The sequence below is a fragment of the Cuculus canorus genome, chromosome 5, assembly GCF_017976375.1.
Source record: "Cuculus canorus isolate bCucCan1 chromosome 5, bCucCan1.pri, whole genome shotgun sequence".
In the NCBI taxonomy this organism is placed as follows: Eukaryota; Metazoa; Chordata; class Aves; order Cuculiformes; family Cuculidae; genus Cuculus; species Cuculus canorus.
The window spans coordinates 53,111,745-53,131,929 of record NC_071405.1 but is presented as its reverse complement, the minus strand read 5'-3'; the positions used below and the strand labels follow the sequence as shown (position 1 = coordinate 53,131,929).

At 44.3% G+C, this 20,185-nt stretch overlaps 1 protein-coding gene across 8 annotated transcripts in view; it reads right to left on the bottom strand.

Annotated features, from left to right (window-relative positions):
* Positions 1-20,185, bottom strand: part of MAPKBP1 (mitogen-activated protein kinase binding protein 1) — a 102,627-nt gene that overhangs the window by 35,530 nt on the left and 46,912 nt on the right. For 6 of the 8 annotated variants that reach the window (XM_054067482.1, XM_054067487.1, XM_054067481.1 and 3 more), the window contains 9 exons: positions 12,592-12,654; positions 11,947-12,004; positions 8,689-8,859; positions 6,002-6,139; positions 5,005-5,187; positions 4,384-4,401; positions 3,679-3,839; positions 1,328-1,517; positions 115-261 (listed from right to left, as the gene is read on the bottom strand). In XM_054067482.1, coding sequence (XP_053923457.1) covers positions 115-261; positions 1,328-1,517; positions 3,679-3,839; positions 4,384-4,401; positions 5,005-5,187; positions 6,002-6,139; positions 8,689-8,859; positions 11,947-12,004; positions 12,592-12,654 — 1,129 coding nt within the window. Of the gene's footprint in view, positions 1-114; positions 262-1,327; positions 1,518-3,678; positions 3,840-4,383; positions 4,402-5,004; positions 5,188-6,001; positions 6,140-8,688; positions 8,860-11,946; positions 12,005-12,591; positions 12,655-19,907; positions 19,937-20,185 lie in introns of those variants that run through there. The other 2 variants (XM_054067486.1, XM_054067485.1) reach the window with 2 other exon arrangements.

The following is a 20,185-nucleotide window of genomic DNA, read 5'->3' as shown; positions in this document are numbered from 1 at the left end:
TTGAGAAGCTTGCGTTGACTTCAAGATCCAAAGAAGTTTGGGCCTTGGGAATACCAGTGCATGAGGAAGAGCAACCCCAAGGGCAAGGAGGTCATCAAAATCTGGGAATCTTACATTGCTGAGAATGTTGCGGTGCAGGGCTGTGCCATGAATGTTGGAACTCTCGGTGTTCCACAGACGGATGGTGTTGTCAGAAGAGCAGGTGATGAAGGAACCAGGGGGGAGACATGGCTGATTGTTGTCCTTGACCTCCGGATACATCTAAGGGCAGGGAAAATCAACCCCTGAATGAGATTGCCTGGCACTCGGCATCCTTGAAACTGGTAGCAAGTTTAAAAACAAAATGAGATAAAAGGGCTGTCCTCTCCGTTGTGTAAAAATGAGAGCCAGACAGTTCTCCTAATGAAAAACTGTTTGCAGACCAGAGCTTCATATTGATTTCAAACAAATGCTCACTTATCTCCCCTTAATGTAGAAATCTCCTTAAGAAGCATGCAACAAATCAGCATCCTTTGTTTCTAATAGTTCAAAGAGAACAACTGAAAGACCAGGCAACAATGAACATGCAACAACACCCTTGCACTGCTGTTTGTAATTTTCAACTACTACTGTCAATTTATAATTGAAAGAGTGCAATGCAATTAATACATAATAACAAAATAATAAATAAATTAGTAATGTAATAATTTATATGCTATTAAGAAATAATAACAAAAAGACCCCTCAACCTCTTCCCACTTTCTTTCTACTTCCCCCTTTCCTGACCACTGTTGGACTTATTTCAACGTATTAACAATTATATTATTGCCTATACGCCCTTTCCTTCCCTCTGTCTCTCTGAGGGAAAACCAACTAGACAGATTGGAAGATAACAGCCACTTGAGATACTAATTCAGGATGTTCTGGTAAATATGTTAAGAAGGATCAGAATTGATATTTTATCACTTGTTTCATTCCTTTGACCATAGAGCACTTGCTCACGATAGACCTCAAATAATGTTTTTTGAGGTTAACAGTAAACTCTAGTGCTCTGAATCCAGCCTTGCCCAGTTGCCCTCCTTCTCCCCCACCCCTCACCTTTTAATGGTAAGACTTTTTTTCCAGCAACACACTGCATCTAACGCATTTGCTCAGCCATTACAGTGCAGTCAAAGAACTGTTTCCCAACTCCAACTTGGGCCCTGTAGCAACCATATTAACCAAAGGAGGAAATGCGAGTCAATTCTTTCTCTCTGCAGTAAGTGTTTGCATTCAAATTTGGCAGCTCTGCAGATTACCTCCTCAGCTGCAACTTGCAACACAACACCCGTGTCTGCAGACAACATACCTCAATGTTCCACACGCAGGAGGAGTGGTACAGAGCAGAGTACACCTTGCCCACTTTCTTTGGGTCTTTGACATCCCACACATACAGGCTGTGGTCATTGTATACACAAGAAAGCCACTGGTTGGTGGCATCAAAGGTCAAAGCAATCGTGTCTGGATACTTTGCATCAGCCACACCAGAGAAAAGACGACTGCACAAAAAGAGAACAATAGCCTGGTTAACTTGTTCTTTCTTGGAGTCAGAGCAAGGAGGTGAAGCATGAGAGCTCAGATTCTCCACAGGGCACTGGTAAGGTGAACAATACACCATGGCATACACAGGTAGAGAGAGTAGCTGCCTGGGGACCTGGCTCTTGAACAACCAGAGCCCCAAAAGAAGCCTGGCAAAAGTCATCCTCTTTGCCATTCAACCCAGAGTCCCACCACAGACACACAATTCACTGTCGTTGAAGAAGGACGGAACAGGACATTTGATCATCAAAGAAGATCATCATTATTTACAACTACATAACCAGGTGGTAAAATCCAAGTCAAACAATCCCAAAACAAAGGGGAAGGAGGATCACCTTTTGGTGGGTACTTCCATTTTGTTTACTGATTACAGGAAGTGCTCTTGTGTGGGACAAAGCAGAAAAGTACTGCACTCAAAAGCCAGGAGCACAGAAGCCAGCTCTGTGCTGCTTGCAGCAGCTTATGATATGGCTGCAGATGCGTACAGTCCTTTCTAAGAGATAGGAAAGCTCTCTGATGCAAACTTAAAAATTCTGCACAACAAGGAAAGATCCTTTTCCCCAGGTTAGACCAAGATCACATAATGTGAACTCTGCATCTTCCCTTCAGGAGCCCTCTGCTGATTCCTGCTGCCATGCACATAAAAAAGGAGCTGCTCTCTTGACCTGAGGTAAACACAGCCAATCCACAATGCTACTAATGGTATCAAATAAGGTAATTAGAGCCAGAGCGACAGGCTGTTGACATCAGGTAATTCAAAAAGACTGATGGAGATGCAGGGATGAGGGTAAAAGTGCATGTAGCACACCAGACAACTGGAGCCCTGCTTCTGCAAGTGCAAAACTTGAGGGTTAGAAGAGCGCAGCCTGGATCCTATCAAAAAATCAAGCCATTGACACAGTTGTGGGCAGTTCATTGCAGGCAAATGGCATCCCACACAGAGGCTCTGGCATGCATGGGAATAGAAGGGGTCTTGTGCTTTCAAGCTTCTTTGGAAGTAAAACAAAAAAAAAAAAAAAAAAAAGTTGTTGTTAAGGTTATAATCGGTGCAACAAATGCATGTTTAATACATGAGTACTTCTGCTCGACCGATGCATGACAGCGGCAGAGAGGATTTTTGAAGGGTCCATGTATACAATTGCTCAACTTTAGCTCTACCAGAAACTGGTAACATTTTAAATTGAAAGAATTCCTCTTCCAGCTCTGCTGATGGAATATCATTATTTCTCACTGATCTTCTGGAGGAGGACTATACAGTGCACTGTTTGAACCTTTACCTCAAGTTCCCAAGAACAATTTAGAGAAAAACTGTTGAGACAAGAAAAAAGAGAAGGAAGGGAAAAAAATAAAAAAGTATATATCTCTAGACATAGGAACTATTACATCCAGTGGAACAATGACTGGTGGATTCATGCCTTTTGGATTTCTTTCCTCACTAGTGACAGAAGCAAAAGAGGGCAACAAAAGAAAACTGGGAAAGCCTTCAACCAGGAGTGGCAAGCAGCAACACATGAAGGGTTCTCTCTAGCATAAACCTCCACAAGCTGTCAGACAGAACTGCATGGAAATCCCATAACCCATCTCAGAAGGTGGGAAATAGAGAGCCAAGGCAGAAGCTACTGGACCAAGGTAGGAAAACACAACAACAGAATGCACAAAATTGAGGGAAAAGAATGACTATACACAATAGTAAGAGATCTAAGTCTATAAAATATAGCAAAGGAGCCTTTGAAAAAGTGCCTCATAAAAGTCTAGGCATCTCCTAGCAACATCATTATATTGCTAAGGCAGAGAATCTTCAACCCTTACCGGTGATAAGCAAAAGATATGCCATGGTACAGGAACAACAAGGATGCAATAGCATCCTGCACCCTCTGTCTGCTTGCTCATAGCAACAAATGTCAAAAGGCCATCAAACACAAGCAATCCCATAGAGATGAGGAGCAAGGCATGCTATGTAGTCCAGCAACCAGCTTTGGGCTGTAGCTCAGCCGTGCAATGTAAGGCTGCAGCAACTCAGGGAGATCTGCAACAGGCCGCACACTCAAGATGGCAAAGGTCTGGGGAACTGTCCTAACTCCCAGAAGCCTCCCTTGCTCCTTTCCACCCTCTCCATGGTACCTGGCCTCAGTCACGCTCGCGATGTCTGTTCCCAGGAAGTGCGGCTTCGGCAGAGTGGTGACAAAGTGAAGGTTCAGAGGGTTAAAAATCCGCACAGTGCCATCAGCGCAGCCACAGAAGATGTAGTCGTGATTCACAGAAATGCAGTTTGCCACAGTGGTCTGAGGAAGACACAGCACACAAGAAGGCAAATAAGCAATGTGCTCTCACTTCAAAGGTAACCAGATACAACAGGGAGAAGAGCAAATTGACAGACAAAGGAGTCATGGTCAGAAGAGCTGAAGTGAAGTGAAGTTGAGCCCTGGGGGTAAGGAAAAGCTTAAAAATCCAATTCTGCTTTCTGAGGAGCTTCTCAGCCAAGTCCATTGCAGGTTCCAAGTGGTTAAGGATAAAGCTCAGTTCTTCTGTCACCCACTGTGGTGGAAGGTGAGCAGAGCTACACATTTGCTCCAGCTGAATCTTATTCTGAACATTGTTCTTTGTTCCTCTGTGACATTCTGCACCACTGGCAGGCAAGCAGCACCTGACCTTGCACTAGCACACCAATACATTACCTGTCACAAAGGGATAAGAAAAGGGAGAAAAAAAAAAAAAAGGACTTTCTTCCCCCTCCCACTGGGATCTGTACAAATGGCAGAAAATGGTACAAAATGGAGTGTGGTGAATTAGGGGATGAGTTCAAGGCAAAACTTTTCTCCAACTTACTGTGAAGCTGTCTGTATTCTGAGCGAGAGTGAAAGGCAGATTTTAGAGAGGAAAGGAAAGAAAAGAAGAGGCATTTCACTTGAGTGAAAGCGTGGATCTTTTGATTTTAATACACTGGATCTTTTCAGGGTAGCATCTTACATTCAATTGAAAGGAAAATAAGCATGATCAAATTCTTAACTATGGGCCAACCTGGTCGTTTAGAATATCCAAACCAACTAGTGCCTTGGGAACCTGCATTTGAGATGCACAAGCCAAGTAAGACACTACTGAGTGGGTAGAAATCAGAATCCTTCTAAAACTCCTACTTTTCCAGGCCAAGCCAGGAAGGACAACATAGGGGTTTGCCAAAGCTACATAAGGACACTGCTTTGCCAGAAGGGCAGTAGCTGTAATGCTGAGGCTTGAGAATGAAAGAGCCTCAATGATTACTAAAATCCCTTTGCTAAGAAGCAACACTATTTTGGCTGGCCTTCCAGAATAAATCACAAAGTGGCAGAGACCCAATGGCTTTCACCGCTGGTGGTCAGCTTGCACTCCCTGACTGCCCTTATTATTTGTTGTTCCTACTCTGCTTCAGCAGGCACAAATACTGCAAGACAAGGAGGACGTGAAACTCACTCTCAGCTCCACCCACTTGTCTAGCAGCCTTTTTTCATTGAATTCACAGAGCAGGCCTGAGGATGTGATACAGAAAGTGCTCTCAGCTTTTTTGCCCCTTCCACATGCCACATCTGCAAAGAAGTTGTTCCTCAGTTCTCCAAGCAGTCCTGAGCGACCCAGCAAGGGCACTGTGGCATTGACCTACCAGAAAAAAACAGTTTGTTAGAATCAGAGCAAGACACTCAAGGTAGAGAGACATTTTTTAGAACATCAAGCCCTGAATGTGGAAGTGCTTCAAAGAGAGTTGCAAACAGGACACATTTTGCTTGCTGCAGCCCCACTGGCTGCGTAGTGTATTGAGATTATCAGTATCAGCACATCAGTGGAACAGAACACCAAAACTGCGCATCCAAACATATGACCCTTCATATGAGAGACAGGCAGATCAGTCACTGGAAGAACAACCCTTCCATGGTCAATCTGTGATTTATACCAAATGCCAAAGCAGGGTCCAAGGAGGAAATAGGAACATTAGTTCATGAGCACAAAGAAAAAGTATCCTATATGGATTCTGTCCCCCCACCCCAAGAACAGAACAGCTAAAAGCTTAAGCACCTTAGTGTGCTTCAAAATAACATTGACAACCTTTTAAGATATTCATAGCAACATCAAACAGCTCCCACTTCCTCTGCGCTCCAAGGAGTTCAATGACTACAGCTCTCCCCTAGTTTTTTTTGCCATTCAGTATACATGACTACTGAAGAACAAGCATATTGCCATACAACTCCAGGAGCCATGCTCCTACCTCAACACAGGCTAAGACAAGCTTTTAGAGCCTTTTGGTACTACCACCCATGGGCAGACTGAGACTTGAGAGCCAGAGGTGGAGTGCTGTCCCTGAAACTCAACAAAAACAGTGAGTTCCCACTCCCCACAGCTCACTGGGGCAAAATCCACCCTGCCATAAGATGAAAAAATCTTGTTCACAGCTTGCCCTTGATTCACCTTCTCTCACCTTTGAGGTTTTGCTGTCATCCAGGTACCAGAACTTGATGTGTCGATTTCCAGCAGTGACAAAGTAACTGCAGTCCTCCGAGAATGACACAGCTGTCACTTTACTTGAGACTTTGTTGGCTGCCACTACAATGTTTTTCTGTAAACATAATTGTTCAGATAGCTTAATTTGTTCATTCAGAAACAAAGGAAATTCATTTCTACTACAGGCATGTATCCAGCACAAGCACTACAGCAAGGTGAAGATAAGGCCCAAACTATTCCCCATTCTCCCCTAACTACAACCTATGCAGCATTAACCGGGAGCATTGATTTGGCAGATCACACAGTTCACATTTCCATTCAATTCCACTTCCGCATTGACTAGGACCAAGAACAAATTAGCAGGCACTAGCGCCTGCAGGAACGTGCTGTCTGAGACTCAACATGTTGGTTTCACAGTCACCAGGAGCTCAGAGCAAACCCATTTCCCTTTCTAAACAGCAAAAGCACACGTATGCCAGCACAGGGAGGGGCTTTCCCAGCCTCCAGGCAAAAACGAGGGAAAGGCACTTAAGATGTGGAACAGGTGTTTTCTGCAGGGAAAACAGTACTGGTTCCTCCATAAATTGGCTCTTCTCTTAGAAGACCTGATGCTTTATTTAAAGACCAAATACACAAAAAAGACTATACCTGTACTGGAAGGAATCAAGCAAAATCTGCTACACCTCAAATGTGCACCTCAAAACATTAAGGAATTTGAGAAAGGAGGAAGAACATGACAGGGACAGAAAATAGGAACAGGCACTGCCTGAGCAGAATGGTCAGATTGCAAGAGATTTCCGTCCACAATATCAGCGCTCAATTTCCCCACCCATCCACCTTTTCCCAGAAAATGGTAGAAGTGAGAATAAAAAAAAGTCTTCCTCTCTGTGCCTGTTCTGGGTCTTCAATAATGCAGCACAATTGACAACACTGCACCACTTTTTACTCTCCTTCTGTTTCCTTGACCCTTCCCTTTTAGGTACTTGTTTTCTCCCAGTCTTCACAATGCACTGCCCTTAGCACATAAGCCACATCACTCCAAGGGCCCCATGCTGACAGAACAAAGAAATAGCCAGTAGAGGAGTCCCATCTGCTGTGTTGTCACCACGGAGCAACCCCAACCCTGACTAGGGGAAACCCAGATTCATGATTGTCACTGCCTGGAGCATATGATTACAGCATGTGTTCCTCAGTTAGATAGTCCTTACCTCACAAGCCCTCATGCACATAATCATAAATTGATAAACATAAACAGTGAACAGAAAAATCTGCTTAGGCAAGGGAAAACAAAGCTACTTGTGCTATTCCATGCACGCCGTGCATTATGACCATATTGAAGTCACTACTTCTATTTGTATAACTAGAAAGAACCAAAAGATTGAGCACTCAATTTTCAACACTGACATACGCACTTATGATTTACCCCTAACACAGTTCATCTATACAAAAAAAACAGGAAGGTCAAACTTCAGCTCATGTAGAAGAGACCTAAGAGTGAGATCTTAAGTATCAGCACAGGAAGGGTGAAGAAGGCAGTAACATACTAAATAAGCACAGACTTACAAGCTGCAAGAGAAGAGAAGGCTCTGGGGAGGCCTTAAAACTGGCCTTCCAGAACTTAAAGGGGGCCTACAGGAAAGAACAAGGAGAGATTATCTATCAGGGAGTGTAGCGATAGGATAAGGAGTAATGGTTTTAAAATGAAAGAAGTTAGATACAGATTAGATATAAGGAAGACACCCTTTACTGTGAGGATGGTGAGGCACTGCAACAAGCTGCCCAGAGAAGTTGTGGATGCCCCATCCCTGGAGGTGTTCAAACCAGGATGGATGAGGTTTTGAGCAACCTGATCCAGTGGCAGGTGTCCCTGCCCATGGATGATTTTTAAAGTCCCTTCCAACCCAAACCATTCTTTGATTCTGTGAGATTTAACAGATACATTGAAGTTTTTTAAAATCCCACCTCTTTTATGGAGGGTTGCAGCACCTGAAGAGGTAGAAGGAGCTGAGTAAGTGCTTAGCATTTATTATACAGAAGACTCCAAGTCTACTGAAAATAAACGTTTCTTTTCTTATATATAAACAGCACATACTTAAATGTTTTTTAGAGGATAAGACACAGGCTTTGTTTCCAAAGAGTGCTGCCCCAACCCCGTGGCAGAGATTGACCTCCATCAGCTTTCATCCACTGTGACTTTGCTATGTTCCCTTTCTCAGTCATCAAGGATGGGATTAGGAGTACCAAAAGCCCTGACACAACACAAAAACAAGCCAAGAGCATCCACTACACCACAAAAAAATTCCTAGCTGATGAAAGTTTCCTTCTTCAACCTCATATATTAGTTTTTAATAAGCCTCTAAGCAAGTACAAGGCTGTGACAAGTCTAGACTTTTCTAGCTGTACAGCAAGATGTCACACATCTCTAAATATAAAGCACATCAATTCGCTTAAGTGACTTAGACCTTCCCTAAGGGACCATAGCACGCTCTCATATCCAAACTTGTCTGTGTCTATGAATGTCAAAAACAAACAACAACAAGAGAATTGGGGGGAAAAAAAAAAAAATAGAAAGCAAGATGGAACTGAAATAATTCATGGTCAGATTGTCCACTTTTTTTAATTTAGCAACACCCTGTGGTCCATCCAACCTCCTGGAGAGCTTACCTTCCAAGACCATACGTTGACAATCATGTCATGCTGGTATCCCACTGAAACGATGTACTTGGAGCTGGGGGAGAAGGCCACACAGGCCACACCATACTTGTGCTCCTGGAGTTCAGCCACTTGGGTTCGCTCAGCCACATCCCATACTCGAACTGCTGGCATGTGCCCACTCTAGAGGGGACAAGAACAGACACGGAACAGAAAACGTAACCCCCAAGGTCAGTTCTGAGAGATCTGAGCACATAAATACATGGGGGTTTGAAAAAAAGATGTCTAGATGGTGCATTCACAATAGAGTTAGAGGTTAGACCTCAATTCCTTCAACTCTTTAAAGCCCATGCTGAACCTGGTGAGCTAAAGAGTATCTGTATTTCAACAAGTGTCTGAAAAAATTAAAACAATCTCCCCTGCTTTAATCCTTTTCTTATCCTGTTCAAAAAATAGACAGAGACTAGAACAGTACTTTTGATGCACATCCCTGATCTTTGCAATGGGAACTCACAGCCAGCTCAAAAAAACTTATTATAATAGATAATATCTCTGGACTCAGCAAACCAAAAGGCCCCCACATCCTCCCCTCCTACCACAACCTAGACATCTGAGATCTCAAGCCAGGTCATGCCATACAGAAACATGACTGTTGTGGTAACTATCACACACCACTCAAGGGAGGCTTCTGGAATGCCAGCAGCAGCATTTCTGATAAAAAGGTAACACACAGATGCATGCTGCCTGAAAGAGTGTGGGCAGGGTAGTGTCAAAGAAAAAGACATTGAGTGAACACAGCCTCTGGTTTTACACTGGTTCTCCAGAGAAACAGAAGGTCATAGACTTCAGAAATGCCAGTTCAGCACCTTCTGCCACACAACTGCATTCTTCTGTTTAACTGTTTGCCATTAAACCAAAGTAAAACAAGACACACAAGATGAGCTAAAATGCTGGCCAAAAATGTGCCTGATGAGCAAATCCTACTCAAGGGCCTGCTCCTGATTTCACATTGCAGTCTGTCAAAACAGTAGCTTGCAAGATAGCATATCCATGGCAACATGGCAAAACGGTACCTTTTCTGATCAGTTTTAAGTCTTTTGATTGTGTGGGAGAGGTGAAACTGATCAGAAGCATAAGTCAAAGCTTTAAAAACACAGAATTGTGCAAATTTTAATTGCCTTGTTCAAAAGCTTTGCCAAGCGACTGCTTGTGGCCTGGAAAAATGTCATGGTCAGATTTTACTACAGTTGGTACAGTTTCTCCTCCTGCAAGGCAGAGCTCAGGTCTCAGGGTGGCTGGCAAGATGTTACAGCGAGCTGAATCAGCTGCTCTCCAACGCAACTGCTGTACTTAAACACACACATACATGTGTATATACATACATATATATATGTATTTCCTAGCACCTTAGCATACACCCCAAGACTAACAAATTGAATTCACATTCCATCATTTTAAAAAATGCTAATCAAAAACAAGCTGTATGTGGTTCCCATGGATGAAGAATCTATGCCTCCATGGGGGGAAAGGAAAAAAAAATGAAAAGGGGAAAAAAAAGGTCATTTTTTTCACTGTATTTGAAAAATACAAAAGCGACTTAACACGTATGCCAGTCAAGAACTAAACTCCATAGTCTCCCTCCTGAAAAGCCAGTCATGCAGAAAACTAAAGTGTCAGTAGGCAGAATTAGTATGAGGCTGCTAGAAGTGAGCTGACAAGGTGAACTCAGAAACTGTTTCCCTATGGGAGAAACACCCACAGGACAGAGGGCGAACTAAGACGAGGCTGCTGACACCGGCAGGGGACACTGCTTCACCAAGTAATTATTCACACGTCAGACGTGTGGGAGGATACCAAAACCAGAAATGCTCTTGCAACAGGGCAAGATAAGACATGTTTTGCAACAGGGCAAAAAGAGAAGCCTTCAAGTAAAACTGGAAGGGCTTTAAAAAAAAAAATCTGAACTTGCCATTTATCCCAATGAAGTCTCAAAGAGCAAAGTTTGAGTTGCCACCAAGAAACGCCCATTTTGTTTTTAACCACTTTTCCTTCCCCACACGAAAGAACAGAGCACCAGAGATTTAAAAAAAAAAGAAAACAGAAAAAGAAAAACCACCAGAATTATCAGAACTGAACACCACAGAGAAAATACACATATATATATATTACAATTTTAACATAAAGGGGGTTTATTACATTAAAACTTCTAAAGTAAAGAGGCATTAAAACAAATTGGTTACAAAACCTCATGCTTTCACTAAGAAGTTAATAACAACACCAATCTCTGATATTCCAACGGAAAATTTGTGCTAACATTTTTTCTGTGTCAAGGTAGCCTCCATCCCAAAATACTGTTGTTTTTATCCTTGGCCTTATCTGCGCAGGATTCAGGCTCAGCTTAGGAGCCACTCAGTGCCACAACAGCTGCCACCATGGTGTCTGCACTAGGAACTTCTGAAGAGAACAGCCTCTGTCTTGACAGCTCTGATACCAAGCAGTGAAACACTTCTCAGTGGCTGAGGTTCAGGTGGGGAACTGTTTCACATATGCTCCTTCCCCACATTTTAGAGGCACAGAGGATAGAGGTAAATTATCATTGATCACAAACAAGAGCAAACTGAGCCCAAACACACAGGGGACAGTCAGCATTTATGTGGGTTTCTAACATCCAGCAATTCCAACCTCATGACACATAGCCCATGTCTTGAACTTCTAATGCAGAACAGACACACAGTGCACTCATCCTTATTCTTCCCCTTGGGCATGTTTGGAAAGAGGAAGCAATTGTCACCCCCAGCCAAACATACAATCCAAACCACAGGCACCAGCATCTTCTGTCACTATTTCTAAAGCTCCATTCTACATGCACTTTCCACTTTTTCCACAACACTTAACTGTCTTCAATTACTTCCTGAAATCCTAAAGGGACAATGCTAAGCTCAGACCAATATAAGGACCATCCAGCTACACTTCATTGATTCTATAGCACAGCCATGTCATGTGTCCTTCCACTTACTTTCACTGTACCTTCAGCCCACAGACGCCACCCCAGAAGATCCATCCCCTAAGCTGATGAGGAACACCACACTGAAAAGCAGCCAGCAGGATCACCCAGAGCCACCCATAACCCACTAGGGTCCACCCAGAGATGCAACATGTAAATAGATTTGCTCGTGTCAAGACAGCTTGCTGGCTTGTTTCTTCTAACACCCTCTACTCTGCTTCAAAATGCAATGGGCAAAGTGTACCCTTCTCGCCTCTCAGGCTTACCTCTCCTGTAACCAAATATTTTCCATCTGGAGAGAAAGCAAGTGCTGTAATTGTTTTCCTAAAACAGAGAAAATGACACTGAGAAACAATTCCAACATGTGATTTCATTTCAATACGTCATGACTGGGGAGTAGGTTGGGACAAACTAGAAAGAGGTTAAAATCGCACATAATAGCCTGACACAACGGTTTTGCTTTACTAGAGGTCTAACATTTGCCATGGGAATTTCCTGCTGCCCAAGTCTCAAGCAGCATGCCCACAGCACCATAAAAGTTCCAAAAGACAAGGTTCATCCTTGTGCCTGTATTCCAGATGCAGGAAAATATGCTAGTCCTGGATTCAATAATGTAGTTTCAGGTGAAGGAGAAATAAAATTACATATCACAGAGTTCTCATAAGACCTTCTCCATGTCATGCCTGTTAGCAGTTCCTCATGAGACCATGTCTATGAGGTGGTGCCTCATCAGCAATAGGACTCAGGTTATAAAAAGCTAGAGTCAAACTGCCAGGCAGCCTCTCTCCAAGGCAGCTCTCATGGAGGGGCTTTAGCCTGGAACAACAACAGCTCCTGCACTTCACTCAAGTCATCAAAACCTTGACATTTACTTCCCACAGAAAGCAAGCCAGGCTTAAAGCTTCACTCACCTGGAACTGTTTAGAATGTGGTGTTGCTTATTCTTCCGAGGGTTGAACAGTACAACAACACACCTGGACGGAAGAAACAGAAGAACAATAAGAGTTGACATGACCATGTGTATAAAGAAAACCAAAAAGCTACCCCTGCTGGAAAAGCAGCAGCAAAAGCAGCCACCAAAACACTGTTTTATTCCCTAACCTCACAGGCTGAGCTGGGTTTAACCAGAAATTACAAAGAAAAAGAGCAGCCCAGAGAGGAACCACAACTCTCTCCCATGTTGAGGAGTACCATGTGCTGCTACCATAAATAATTAACTTGCTAGCATCTGGGAGCTCCGAGTGTCTGATTGCTCAAGTTGGACTGAAAGGTTAACCATGCAAGTTTGTGCAACAGCCCTAACATCTGTCCCCTGCCATAAAAGTGACCCTATGTACTGGGCACCAAACCAGCATGCCTAGAACAGAGTTAGGAGTTCAGGAAGGAGGAAAGAGAGGATCTGTTAGAAAAGCTCTCGGGCAGGAAGAAGAAGAGGAAGAAGGGGTGGAGGGGCTAAATTTTTATGCTGGGCCATAACACTAGACAGAAGAGAAACTGTGGAGTCTAGCACAAGAGATGGCTGGCTAGTTAAGAAAAGAGATATATGATGCCAAAAACTATTGGCCCAAGGGATGTATCTGAACAAACAGCTTGCTCAGGGCTCTGCAGAAATCTCTTAGCAAGATGAACCGCAAAAGCAAGCAGCTGTAAGCTCCTAGCAAGCAATACAATCACCTCAATTGGGAGCAAAACAGTTGCTGACTGGGAGGGGAGGGAAGGAGAAGAGGCCCCACTTCCCCACTAATCTTGCCCATAGCACTCTGCCTTGGTGCCTCAGCCCACCAGAACAAACCTGGGGCCATCCAGGGTACTGGAGCCTTCCCTACTCTCCATGAGTACCCTAAACACAACAGCAGAAAGCAGTAGCCACCAGTAACAGAAAACACATGGCCCTTACTGCCCTCTCTCAAAAGAGTAACTGTTAAGTGAATAAAAGGAAGGGAAAATTGGCCTCAGGTAGAACAGCAATTGCTCTAATGACCTTGTGTCCTATTTCTCGCTTCACTTCTAAAATAGAAATTGTGGAGTTTGCCTGTCCCTCTGCTTCTACACACCACCAGTGCTTGGAGAACACCAGCTCCTCCTTCCCTGCCATGCCAGGGGAGCACTGTGGGATGCCCTGCTCCACTGCCAGCAGCCCTCACTGTGCTGGGGACTTCACCCATGTCACCACTGTGCTGGGGCTCTCCCATAGTCTGTGCCTGGCCATAGATGTCAGTCAGGGGGAGAAACACGAGGACAGACAAGTAGAGGTGTTAGCCTAAGGCCGCCAAGCAGAAAGGCAAAAGCTGAGGCATCATAGAAACTGACTGCAGCACTTCAAGTACAGACCTCACTAACATTTCCACATGGCACACTTAAGTGCAGGGCTTTAGCCAGGACCAAGCACACCTTGGCCCAGTGCTGCCCAGGGCCAGAGCCACGGTCCCTCCAGGCTCCTCTCTGCATCCCCATCATGCAGTGCTAACAGGGCTGCAGGCATGGCTCAGGGGTGACAGGGACCTTCTACCCTGGGACAGCTAACCTGTGCTTTGATCTGACCAGGCTACCCTGACAGAAGCGATGCACATTTTGAAGCAGAGAAGAGAGCAGAAAGGAGGACTGATGCACTGAGATCTTCAGCTCAGAGTCCCTGGCTGAAGCCGTCGTGTTCCATTAACATTGCTAGCTCAAAGCAGACATCATTAGAGGGTACCAAAGCTTTAACCTCAAAAGCATCAACCATTCAAAAAATATGCCTCTCATTAGACTACCCTACACCTCTCCAGCCATGCCCTTCCACCTACACTTCTGCACCCATGCCTTACACAGAAGGCCAAGGCAACAAAGGCAACAAACTTTCTTAACAGTTAAGGCAGACAGCCATGGTTGGAGAAATAATCTCAGGGAAGAGCTGCGAAAGTGTAAACAAACAGTTTGTTCAGACTGGGACTGATCCTTTTGCACTTTTTACCCTGGGGAACTGATGGGGAGAATTTCAAGTCACAGCTATGCTATATATTTCTGAGGGATTAATGTAAAAAAGCAGATAGATGGTTTGTGATCTATTAACAAGTCAAGGGAGGTTAAGCCTTGCAAATCATGCGATATGAAATACGAAGTTAGCAGATGCGAAAATCTATCTGATCAGAGCAAAGCAAAACTCCAATACGTGGAGTTGGATAGTGTTAACGGACCAATCCTGCTGAGTTATGACAGAGGTGAATTGTGGTAAAAATAAACTAGAAAGAATAAAGTAAAGACGCAAAATCCTCACAAAGACTTTCCTGCGCAACTCTTAAGTTTCTATTTCATTGTGAGAGACTCGGCAGAAAAACAGCACTTCAGGGAAGTTAACTCAGTCTAAAAACACAAGAAAGATGCAAAAAAACAAACCATGGTCTTCAAACCAAGGAAAAAAAAAAAGAGACTGCTTCCTAGAATAGTATAGTGACTACAAAGGGCCGTTACTAATAGGACAGAGCCTTTGGCCACTAACAATCATGAATTTTAGCTCAGTTTCACTCCAGAGGGGGGTTGTCTGCCAGCACGCTTCTTCCCCTTCCAGTCCCTCAGCCAAGCCAGGAGCCTGTGGTGGCATTAAGAGCCACCCAGCTCACACACTGGGAGTCAGGAGCACCTGACTTGAAAACTGACCCGCTCTCAAAATATTTGGGAAGACGTCTAGTCCACTCCACCCTAGAGAGCACACCTCCTCAATGAGCAGAAATTAACCATTTCTAGCACATTAGTCTTTTCTGAGTGTTCAGGGCAGCCTCAACTACCTGCTCACACACTCACAGCTCACTGTGGCCCCAGGGCAGCTCCTCCACCCCACGCAGACAGCAGTTATTTAGCAGAACCTGCAGTGGTTCCCCAGACAAGGCAGCTCAGAGCTCATTAGTCCTCTGGGCATGCTCCATTTTAGCAAAGGAAATTGGTCCAGCAAAATAAATGGAATGGAGACACCAAGTGGTCAATTCACTGACCCACCTACTTCATATGCTGCCTCTGAATCCACCAAGCCCTCAGGAGACTCAAAGCATCTAGTCCTTTCCATTTATGCTAGCTTTAATCTTACCGCAGTTAAAATAATAAAAATAATTACCATGGAAAACTAATTACATACAAGAGTATACACCCATCTATCCATCTTCTACCTTTGTCTGCTCCTTTCTAAAATCACATTCAGCATTTTACAGCCAGAGGGAGGGAAAGGATGCAAGGGAAGTGAGCACTGATCTTTTTGTTTCTAGCTTCCAGTTGTGGATGTAGACCAAGTATAGTCATCCAAACCTGCACTTCTACAATGGTCAGATCACCTCTTTCACTCACCCTACCCTTTTCCCAAACTGAAGCTTTCAAAACAAATTTGAGTTCTCAAGACACCATTGTCTGAAGAGACCTTGTTAAAATGCTATTGTCAACATGCAAATAAGACAAGTTCCAAAAGCACCTCACATGGGACCTGCACAGAGAAACACTGACCACAGCACAAAATGGCTGGTTAGAAGGTCAACATTGTTAACACCCTTGTTTCAACAGAAACCCTACCTCCTCTGCAGCTGCAGGCAAGGCTTGATGACCACAGCAATCCACAAGCATGTTCTGATTTCCAAGACGTTTATAGAACTATTCACTGCTGTATGGATTACTGCTGTACAAACCATCTATCAGCCAGCTGAGATCAAGTGTCCTGTTTGCATGCTGGTTCCTGCAGAGGGTGTTGGCAACGACACATATATTTAAAAGTATTATTCCTAGGTCTAGGATGCCACTCCACAACCATTAAGTACACCTTCTTGAAGCAAGAAGGTTTTAAAAACAACTTGGCTGTGCAATGTCTTCCAGTTCTCCTCCTTCTTGTGGGATATTCAGGTAACCTTAGACACAAGAGAAGGATAGAATCAGCTCTCACAATGTCAAAGGTTTTTACAGACAACCTGAGCTATCTCCATCAGGGAGAACTCGTTTGGGTCAATCAGCCGGAAAGTGGTGGAAGGTTATTTGCAGAGCTTTCAAAACCTCCATGAAGGCACAGTCCTATCTTACACACGCACAACTGTGCACCATATATGCACATAAAAAGCTGCTGTTGTTTCAGAGGCAGGGGGAGGGATTGCCAGAGCAGTTTCCAACTCCAACAAGATGGAAAAAAGCCCAAAATACAAAAAAAAAGAAGCAATTTCCCTAAGCTAAATATAGGAGCAGGAATGAAGAGGAATTGAACGTCAGCATCACATTTACACGAAGCATCTGACTCAGAGTCAGCAGGAGTGGGTTACTCCATGCAGCTCCCCTCACCTTTACTTCTGCCTTTTCTACTAGCTTCATTCTGCTCTTCCCAAAATGCTAATTCCTGGGCATTGTCCTCCTGTTTCTCTACACATCCTTCTAGTCTCAGCTGCCTTCCTCCAGCCACCTTCTTACTCACGCTGCTTCAGCAAGCCAGTAAAAATCATATTTCTGCAGAAGTCAGTTGTCCTCTTTCCGTTCTCTGCAAGCCACAGTCCCCTTTGAGGTGCTTGTCAAACTGTACAAGTCCTTGATAGCATTCCTTCCCAAATTATCCATCAACTCAGTGTTGCCCTATCTTGTGGGACACATGCCTGGAGACAGAGGGCAGGCTTCATAGGTTAAGTCCTCCTTGGGTCAAAACCTCCTCTCCTAAATGTATGCAGCCTATGCTATAAAGAGGATGCTGTACAGAGGAAAGAAAACTCCATTAAGAAATCAAAACAAACGTTGGCTTTCTTTTTTTCTCCACAATATATTCCTTTCATACCATTGCAAGAATAAATTAAAAGAGCAAACAGTCTCATCCCTTCAAAATTCATCCATTTCTCAATTTGTGGCTCGTACTCCACTCTCTTCCCCCCACCCAAAGCTATTCAAATGAGAGTGCAATAGCTTCCTACGCACTAAATGGATGAAAAAGAAAAAAGACATTGATAAGAACAAAATCTTTTTTACACTGCACTGGTTGCCAAGGGAAGCTTGATCAGAGTGAAGCAGTGTGTACAAAAGCTGGTGTTAATTTTCCATGTGGCAACTCTTCCTGCCAAAAACCTTCTCTAAATTACAGCCAGTACTGGGAGTGGGTTAACAGCAATGAGAGAGGATGTGCACGCTGACTATGTAACTGATTAGGTATTTTCATGCAAGCTATTTTAATTAAATGCATGCTGAGAAGAAAGATATATCTGTTGAGACGTTAAGATTTTGGTGTCACTGCTTGAGCAGAAAAGCCTTCAGAGCTCCCTGCACCAAAATCACGATCAAGAAGACTGGAAGAGTGGGAGCCTGGGAGATGCAACTAAATTCACACTTCAGAAACCAGCATGGGCTAACGAAAAGCCGTGAAAGCTGAACAAGAAACCCACTGTGAAAAAGAAAGCAATTGATACATTTAGAGTGCCGCTAGGCTAAAAGACAGGAATTTCTCACTGCCAACCAGGGACATGCTTGTTCTGCTTAAAAGGCTGCATGTCACCCCAAGTCTGCAGGAGTGGGAGCTCAAATGCACCACAGAACAGACTGCTCCAAAGAAACACAAGAACAGCCTCACCAGAACTAAGAAAGTCCAATATCTTCCCTCCTAAAGCCCATGCCTGCAGAAGAACATAGCAGATTTCAGAGATATTTGTCCAGACTATTCTCCCAGCCTACAGAAATTTGACAGAGGCATATTAAGTCAGTGGGCACCCACACAAAATAAGAGGGAGAGCAGCACAGTAAACTGAGTCTAGAAGAAGGGAAAGCAGAACCCACAATAAGGATTTGTGGAGATCTTCCCCAAAGGCACCCTCTGCTCCCCTCACCATTCCCACCTACTGAATTCACACTGCCCATTGCATTGACTGAGGGTGCAGACACGTTCAGTACAAAGGCACACAAGATGAAAGAGCCAAATAGCCTCTCTGTCTCTGCCCAGAGTCATTTGCTTTGCACAACCACAGAAGAGTGGTCCGATTACTCTCCTCAACTGACGTAGGGTAACACCAGTGACAGCTCGCTTTGCATTCAGCCTACAGTGGACTTAGACACAAGAGCAAACCATCCAAGAGAACAAATACTACATCCCCAGACATGGGAGCCTTAAAATGCCCACATCACCACCACACCACACAAAAAAAAAGCACCTATGTGATCTGATGACATCCAGAAAAACAAGCAATTTGTTCTTCCCATCACCTGGCAACACTGCTGCCATCCTCATGACCTTCTGCTGCCAGAGTGGTTTGTGTGAGCCCACACGTACAGGCTCTGGTGCAGATGACAGGACAGGGCCAAGTGCACAAGAAGCTCCTTCTCGGTTCCTGCCCTTCACAGAGCCAACACAAACTCGTACCATGCATGGCTGACAGCTTCCAACAGCAGCTCTCAACACTCCCTTTACACCTGCCAGACCATTTCTTTAAAACAACTGGCCACATCTCTGACCTTGAGCGGCAGATGGCAGAGAACAGATGCACAGATCTGAAGACATCCAAAACACTTTAAAAGAGTTTAAAAAAAACCCATCACATGTTGGATGAAAAGATTCAATATAGAGCAGAGATTGTGATGGTACACCAACCAATCCAGGCCTCTCTTCTCTCATACAAACAGATAGCACTAAAGTTTCAGCTTTAACAGGAACACAGAGGAGAAACTCCACAAGAGTCTTCCTGCCTGCTTCCTACCAGAGCAGGGCACTGCCTGCCCACAAGAACTGGTTGTGGCAATTTCTAGGGTGTCCAGCTGATCTTACTGCAATGAATCCTCAGCCCCCTGGAACTACCACACATGGAAAACTCCACCTTAGCATATAAACCTCCAACACTAGGTTATTTCAAGGTTTCCTTTCAAGTGAGCAGGATAGAAGAGGAGGACGAGGAGTTTTAAAACCAGCAGCCCCTGACACCAGGCAAACATAAGGAAGGGTGGTGATTCTGGAAAACAAACTCAGACTCCATGCTTCCCACAAAATGGATCCGTGGATAAAAGACAGCCCAGGTCCTGTTTCCCACTGGGTAAGTTGTATGCAACTCCACAGCAGCCATGCTGGAGCCAGAGACGCAGCAGTAGTGCCCTCGGGAGAGTGACGGCTTTTCACAGAGCTGCACAATAAGGAGGCACCTTTTTCTGGGAGGCAAAGAGCTAAGCCAGACAGAGATTGTGAAAGACTTGGGCAAGAAGTGCATGTGGGGAAAGCAGAAGGGAGAAAAGGGCTCAGAGGAAAACCATGAAATTCAAACCAGCTTACCAACTGAGAATCATTACAGTTGCAAGGAAGATGAAAATTATTCCACTTAATTGTTATGGCTCATGACTGCCTAGTCACCAGTGATTCAGCAGGAACTTCACCTTCAAATCATCCTGATTACCTCCAACACTCTAAAGCCAAGAAAGAAAAAAGAGCCTCATAGATGAGAAACCAGAGATAAAACCCTGCTACAACTGAACTGCGGACAGGCCATCTCCCCTGCCTTGCAGAATATCCCATCTCTCCTCCAGCCTGCTGCAAAGGGAGGTGGGACAGCA